Source organism: Schistosoma mansoni, chromosome 4, assembly GCF_000237925.1.
Source record: "Schistosoma mansoni strain Puerto Rico chromosome 4, complete genome".
NCBI classification, from domain to species: Eukaryota; Metazoa; Platyhelminthes; class Trematoda; order Strigeidida; family Schistosomatidae; genus Schistosoma; species Schistosoma mansoni.
Genome location: NC_031498.1, coordinates 28,294,139 through 28,302,637, shown reverse-complemented (window position 1 = coordinate 28,302,637; position 8,499 = coordinate 28,294,139). Strand labels below are relative to the sequence as shown.

General features: G+C 37.5%; 1 protein-coding gene across 1 annotated transcript; it reads right to left on the bottom strand.

Moving 5' to 3' along the window:
• Window positions 1-910: 910 nt before the first annotated feature.
• Smp_202620 (uncharacterized protein) lies at window positions 911-1,066 on the bottom strand (the record flags this gene model as incomplete). The annotated part of the gene is made up of 1 exon (XM_018797399.1): window positions 911-1,066. The coding sequence occupies one exon, from the start codon at window positions 1,064-1,066 to the stop codon at window positions 911-913; it is 156 nt and encodes a 51-aa protein (XP_018652444.1).
• Between the last annotated feature and the right edge of the window lie 7,433 nt (window positions 1,067-8,499).

The following is an 8,499-nucleotide window of genomic DNA, read 5'->3' as shown; positions in this document are numbered from 1 at the left end:
TAAGCTACGTCTACAGGTAACTTTTGGTCCTTAAGAGCGCACCAACTTTCACGAGCGACTAATAAATTAGTGAGACAAGAGTAACCTGTTCTAAAACCATGCTGCTTCTCCGAGAGGATCCGGTTTTCATCGAGATACTTAAACAGCTCCTTCCGAATAATCTTTTCTAAGATTTTAACAACCACACTAGTTAGGCTAATGGGTCGGTAATTTTCAGGCTTATGTTTTGTACCTGTTTTGAAGACTTACATACTTTTTCTTCCTCACATTACGTAATAATATATCAGTCCAGATGACAACGGTGATACTTATCATGGATAGAACTGTTTACGACTGTATATTAATAGTTCATATCGTAATGTAGCACGTTATATATTGACGTTTACTTGGAAGCACGAGCTATCTGAAACAACAACACTACAGTCAGAACCGGTAAGTGCCGTTGAAGTTAGAACACAGTGTACTAGCACAACAGATATATTTTGAAACTGAAAGACACGGTTCGAGTACAAAAGGGGAAACTTACTACAAAATAGTTTTATTCATTGTTCTGCTCGTTCAGATCGCGTAGAGCTTCTTCATCCTTTTCCAGTGTGTTTACTCTTTGTTGCCCTGCAATAGAAAAACAAACTCGCATTAGAAACGTCGCATGGAATGATTATTATAACCATTACAAGATTCAGGAATAGTTTGACTCTCAATTGCTTCAATTACAGTTTATAAACAACTACCAACACCCATGTTCATCACTACCATAATAGGGGAGGCGAGTCATATGTAAATTATTTTACAGCTTGTTTTTGCTTGAAACTATAGTTTCAGTCCAATTTTTGACTCGATAAATGATGAATTTCACTTACCTGAGTTTGCATTGTTACAAATTACCAAATAAGGCCGACTAAACATTCATTCAGGTTGTCAGCTCCAAATACGTCAGGCAACCAATAGACTGCAATAAACGCCATGTAACACGCATTAACATTACAAAAATTAACATGTGACGGGAAAATATTTTGATAAGCCGATAAAAAACGACATTAAAAACCCGCGACAACATGTAACACATAAGCGAGAATCAATGACATGACTTTTCGACCATGCCCGTTTTGTGGATTACACTGATGCACCCTTGGTTACGCACCTAGTTGTAAAAGACGGTCATCACTGGCTCAAGGTCATGCATTTGATCGATTTTGTTAAAGAGTCCAACTTCTAGCAAGTTCATCCTTTTACATATATGCATCACAAAAGAGTATTTTTTTTGTTGTTTTCATGGTTCTTCGTGCACAAGATATCTACACTATGTCTATTTCCTTCCAGAATACCAATCCGTTCTGGAGGCCAAGCACTTACATGAACCGAACAATTATCAATTGCATTTATGTATTTCCATTTTGTATCTTATTATTTTATGCAGGCAGTGGAGCAGTTCTTCAGGTTTGCTTGATTTTCACCATTACCTTTGAAGTAGACTCTTCTTTACTTTTTACTTGAGGGCGACTCAAGAGGCAGGTGAGTAAACACCTGATAGCCGGTCTGAGCATGGAAAAATCGTACCTCACCAACATGGTGTTGGGTAGCCCGCTCGCGGCACTTCCTCAGATATTCTTATTCCACATTCTCACACTTTCTCTTGAAAGCACGCAGCAAACCGTCAGCGATAGTTGTAGAAAAGATCACATGCTACAAAGATGACAAGCTGGTAAATGAAGAGACATCCATGGACTATCGTTGAAAGCGTTAGTCGTAACTGATTGTAAGTCAAATAGTGAGCGAGTTGATAATTTCGCCTTGGGATGAGAAATAGAACTAAGGTGTTTTCAATAGATAGGTTAATCGAACCGACGTTCCTACGGAAGTCGATTCTAGGGGGAAGCTAATGTAACAGCTCAGGTTGGTTGGTTAAGAGTTGACCCCAAACAACCAAGCATATGCTAAAACAGTATTGTTCAAGTATTCATTCACTTCCTTACTTTTTGTAAGTGTTATATTCCCTATTATCTTATATGGGATGTTGAGAGCCTTTGTTTGTCTGAACAGATAATCCCCGCTCCACTGTGACTGTGCGAAGATCGAAATAAAGACCTATTCACTACTTCTCTGGTTTCTTCTATCAATAGCACGAGGGTTACCTTAAGGCACGAAAAATTCAAACAAGTGTTCATTTTGTGTATCTAGTTTTAAATGTCTTGGATACCTGATTGATGGTAATGGTTTTAGACCAGAAATGAGACGACTAGCTCCACTGACAAATACACCATCTGAGAAAAATCTCACAGAATTACATTCACTAGTGAGTAAACTTCAACACCATTTTATTCCCGGTTTTTCTTGTCGCGCCAATTGTTTATTTAATATCTTGACATCCACTTGATTTAAATGGGGTGAGGAACAAGAGTCATGCTTACGGAGTCTACTAAAATTTCTTCAAAGTGGTGCTGTTCTTCGAGCTTACTCACTCAGTGTACATTGCGTACTTACTACTGATGCATCACCTGTGTGTATTGGTAGAGTTTCGGAGCAGGAAGGTAGACCAGTTATCTATGTTTTACGCAAACTTACTATTGCTGAACAAGATCACCCACAAACTCAACGAGAAGCATTAGCCATGTTTTGAGCCGTCAAAAGACTTCATAAATATTTACTTGGAAAGAAGTTTAACGTTGTCACTGATCACGAAGCTTTGAAGTTCATTCATCACCCTGAAAAATCCTTAGCACTTTCCTCAGCTGTTATGATTCAACAATCGAGTATTACTTTCAGTGCCTTTGATTACACGGTTCAGCACAGGTGCGCCAAACAAATTCAACATGTTGACTATATATATCAATAACCATTACAAGATAGACCTGTTAATAATTCAGACTGTTTGCTAGTGCAACCTTTACCGGTGAGACGTCCAGATTTCATCAAAGGAAATTTGGATGTATTCTCAGTGCCATACGGAAAGGTTGGAATGCCAATCTGAAACGTAGATTTCCCGTCTGCTATTCAAAGCGCGATTAGTTATCTACTACTCCTGATGGTATTTTGTGTCTAAATGATCGTGTTGTTATTCGTCCTTCATTACGTGAATCTGTCCTTGAAGCTCTTCACAGTGAACATTCAAGGCTCATACGTTGGTGGCCAGAGATAAAGGCACATATATGTCGTACAGCAAACCATTATGTTCCATTTCTTGGTAAATACTATGCACCTGTAGTCATCAATTCGTCACGATTCGTACACTTCTTTTCAGAAAGCGCAACATACATGAAAAGCGCACAGAATTGTAGATGCACGGCAATGCGCTGTACGGACTGCTGAGCTTTCGGCTCGAATTTGTTTATGCGTCCATCCAAGTAGAACAGAACGCCCTAATCCACAAATATCCATCGTAAGTAAATGAAGTAACAAATGTCTACAAGGCGGGATCGATCAAACAACACCCCAACATATTATTGGCATTGTTCGTAGGATCAATGCCAACTACTTCAGGATATTTGTGATATAGTTTCATTCGCTCATAAGCACTGAGACAAATCCTAGTGATATATCTCTTTTCAGGATACTATCCCAGTCCACCGCTCTGTCACAACATACTAAGTATTTGCAGTCGCGTACTGCAACCCGAAAATGTACTTACACACCTACCTGTAGAGAGCAGAGCTTCGATAGTTTTCACATCTGTAGCAGTGGTCTGCACACTAGCCCATTACTTAACACTTTCCATTACTTCATGTTGATTGCAGCATCACTAGGTCCAAATTTTCTTTATCTTCTGGTCTATGGATGATGAATAACCCATGGGCTTCTACATGGATGGTTGTGAAACATCTTGAATGATTTCATGAGATATTCTCTCCTTTCCAAAGTTACGTGAAACCTTGGTTAGCAGTTCAGAAACTCAGACCTAATATGTCACATATGACTTAAGGCTCTAACGTTTTTTCATTCACTCTTGAACCTTGTGGTTTATGCTTATGAGCAAATATATACTGAAACACCACGAGCACGTATTTAAATCTCTTGTTCTTCAATAATTTACTTTCGACATTAATATTATGGGTAAAAGTATTCTGATTAGGGGTAAAATTATTCTTTTCCTACATGTTGGAATTCACTTAAAGCACTATTAAAATAGCCCCAGCCTTCAAAACGCCTGTTTATTATTACACATCGAGACTCCTCGGTTAAGTCAGTTGAGATGTTTCTTGAACATGGAACAATGTTAAAAGCACTGAATAATTATAGAACGAAATAAATAGTTAATTGGTGCAATTATAAATTACTAACTGGAGAAATTACAACGATCATTATCATTCACTAACATCTCATGGGCACATAAGTGTTGTGAAGAAACCAATTCGGGTTTCTTCAGAGATGTAATAATACAAAAGTTTCAATAATGTTAGCATAACGTTTACCATATTTGAACAAAAATAAAAAAGGAAAAAGAAGAAAAAATAATAGCGATAATAGAATGATAATAATAGATCAGGTCCTGTGTAATTGAGAAGAATATCGAGTTGATTTTGGAGAAGAAAAGGGAGAAAATAAGGGAATATAAATGAGGGGAACGCGAAATACGTAATAGTTTAATAAGCATTTTCGTTAACACAGAAGAAGAATTAACGACTGCGTATGTATCGCCAGATGAATAGGAAGAGAGGAAAAAAATTCTAACAGAAAAAAGGAGGAACACCTAGTCAAAGGGTTCAAGCACGATACTATCGGCCTCTGGAGTGAAAAATTGATTTAAAAGTTTTTTCGTAAGTCCACTTGAGTAAATACACCTAAATTTATGAAATAGGATACCGAGTAAAACTTGACATCATATGAACCCATGTTCAATAATAATTTAGACTGATGCTATAAATGTCATAATTAATTGCAAAGGATAAACAAATATAAATCTGTGTGTTATATATATGCGGTGAAGATAAAACGAATCTAATTTATTTCATTTAATATTAACATGAGATAATTTGTCTTTAAGTTATAGACTTTGAGTGTTTAGGAGGAAAAGGGACAAAAAGGGTGTCTAATGTGTCGAGGGACTAATCATAATAATAATATTTTTTATCATAAATATGGAATATTAGCGAACTTCAGATATTAGGATGAATAGGAAGAAAATAAAATAAACGAGAAAAGATTCCAAGGTTCTGCTTCGTTTCTGAGTCAACCAGATAGATGACTAGCCCTGTTTGTATGAATTATTGTTATACACATTGATGTTCAATCGGCAACACAATCCACTTTGGGAAAGAAAGTCATCAAGGAGACTTCTGAATCGGATCGTAGTTTCACTGTAACATAGGCTCTCTGGTAGTCTGTTTCACATGGTTGAGTAGCCAATAACGAAGTAGTTCTGGCGTAAGTTTGTGTAGATTCTCGGAGTCACTAGAATATTTTCCTTATTGCGTAGATTGTGGGATGGTATCATAGAACACAAAGGATTGCATGCCGAAAAGTAAGAAATACCGTGAATAATCCGATAGATAAAGACAAGGTTTAATTTGATACGCTTGATCTAGAGAGGTTCTAATTTAAGTTGTTGGCATCTTTGATGATAATTCTTGTTGTCAGAATATCCCAAAACGGCTTCAATGCACCATCTTTGAACACCATCAGTTTTGATCAGATCATTATGCCCGCAGTTACAGTTAACTAAAATACCATATTAAAGAATGGGTAAGATACGTTTTCCGTTTAATAATAATTTCTATTCGATATTACAGAAGTTTATCATTATGAATCTAATGAACTTTCTAGCTTTGGATAGTTGAGGTGCATTGTGCTCGGAAAAGTTCAAACTGTTGCTATATCTCAAACCCACGTGAAGAATAGTGTTGAAAGGTTTCAGTGTATGTTTGTGTAGAGCCGGATTTAGGTTAGGGCAGCGGCCAATGTGGATAAATCCACTTTTGTCAGGATTAAGTGGCAAACTCCACGAAACAGTTCATTCGTACAACTTGTTTATTTCTTCTTGGATTACCACTGAAATATAGCTTTCTTTGATGGGAACAGAGAATGAATAAACCACTTTCAGGCCATCGGCAAAAACGAAAGGTTTACCATATTGAAAGAGAGAACATACGTCATCGATGAAAAGGAGAAAGAGTAGTGGACCAATCACTCTTCCTTGTATAACCCTACTAGTTACATTCACAGGCTTAGAGTAGCAAGATCCAAAGCGGAAGACTTGGCTATTTTCTGTTACAAAAGATTTGCGCCAAGATAAGAGGATATTCCGTATGCCAAATGAAGAGAGTTTTGGAGAGAGAAGTATGTGTGAGACGCTATCGAAAGTCTTACTAAAATCGAAGTACGGAATTATTACCAACTGACCAACATCTCTTCTCTGGATCATTTGATCAAAAAAATTTAGGCGTGACATGAGGCATGAACGTTTAGTCATAAATCCGTGTTGGGATGAGCTAATTAATTCAGCTGAAAATAAAAATGATAATAGCTGTTTGTGGATGATTTTTTCTATCGTTCTTCATGGTACAGATGTCAAGTTATTGGGCTTATAATTAGCAATATCACTACGTCATTTAGTTTTGAATCTAAGGGTGATTAGAGATGTTTTCCATGCACATGGATAGGCCCTATAGTCCTTAGATAAGTTGAACATTTTTAAACAGAATGACGGGAATTCTCTACTACCATATTTCATGAATGATGAAGGGATCCCGTCCGGTTCATCGTCGTAAGACTTTATCACGGTAGCTATGGTCTGTTTGATGTAGGTGGATATGAAATCAAATTTGGATATATGTCTAGATGTCAACATGGGAAATGTATTAATACAGCCTTCAGTTTCAGTGTTGTAGCATTGCAAGAAATGTTGACTGGATAGTTCACAAATAGTATCAGAATCATCAGCAGTGATTCCGTTAACCATAAAAAATTTGGTTGTGCCGAAAGAATTTGATTACATAGGAGATTTCATAGGCCGAAGTATTGATAGCTCTTGGCTTTTACTGCCTAGGGCTTTATTTTCTATATTCATAAGATACTTGCATTTAGATGGAGCATTTCTCTCAATCAAGGTAAATATACTCTGAAGTGCATATACGTCATGATACCTGTGGTAGTGGTGTTTCAATTTTATTAGCCTTCTTCTAAATGTTTTAAAAGCAGTCTGGCACCTATTAGTGTCGAAACTTGGCCACCGATACAGGAATGAGTTTTCGTTGAACACAATCCTTCTAAATAGATCCAAACAATTTTCTAATTTCTTCCACTTTAACATATTTACATATTTTTAATATCCGTCCTGTCATTCACGCATTCAATCAATCATCCACACAACCACTCACCATTCATCACCCCGTGTCAATCCATCCACCACTGTCTGCTTCGACAAACTACGCAGTGTACCATGTTCAGACGATGAGTCAGTGAGGGAGAGTGTGTTTCATCCTGTCTGTTTGACACTTGTCCACTCAATGTGTCTGCATGCCATCCCACGTGCTGAATCAAGTTCACACAGAGTTAAGCAGCAATCGGCACACATGACAGTAGTAGTTGGATACAGTGAGGAGACGATGTTGTGTGTGAGTGGGACTAGGCAAGTGACTGTGACTGGTCGGTGTTGTGAATGAATTAAATGAAGTGTGTAAGTAAGAGGGGACGGAGTGAGAATGTGGAGAGTGTGACGTGGTGATTGTGGTTTTGTTTGTGGTTGTAGTAGTGTTTTCGTTTTTTCGTTGTATTTGTAGTTGTAATTGTAATAGTCGTAGTGTGATGAACAACAAAAGAACAAGAAGAAGAACAAGAAGAAGAAGGAGAACAAGAACAAGAAGGAGAAGAAGAAGGAGAACAAGAACAAGAAGAAGAAGAAGAAGGAGAAGAAGAAGAAGAAGAACACGAGTGAGGACAATCCAGTGTATTTGAAGTGGAAATTGCAGAGTGTCTTAGTAAAATGTGAGAGGAAAACAGTAAATACTTAATTTGCAAAATATCAATGAACCTTGACTGTTCCTTTGCGAATGTCAATCAATCGTCTCACAATTCACTGTTGCTTCATTTCAATACGAATCGCTTTGTGTTGACGTTGTTTCCTCCTGGAACTTGACGAATTTCTGCTACCAGACATTCTATTCCTGACTCGCCATATATACTACTTATATAGATATAAGTAGTATTAGTAGTAGTAGTAGTAGTAGTATTCGTTGTTGTTGATGACTGTGATGATGTTGGTCTGTGATTGTGTGATTGTGGTAGTATGTATGTGATAGTGGGTATTGTGTGTGATGTGAAAATGTGATGTTAGTGGTTGTGAATAGGTATGTTGATGGTGGTATTCGAACCGGCGCCGTTTAAAGGGGGTTCCCCATCCAACGTCTTAGACCAGTCGGCCACACGGAAAATGATTGGAACTACACAAAACTTACTCATCAATTTCAACACTCCACAACACTACACACTACACAACACATACTACTCACTCACTCACTCACTCACTCACTCACTCAATCAATCACTCACTCAATCACTCACTCACAC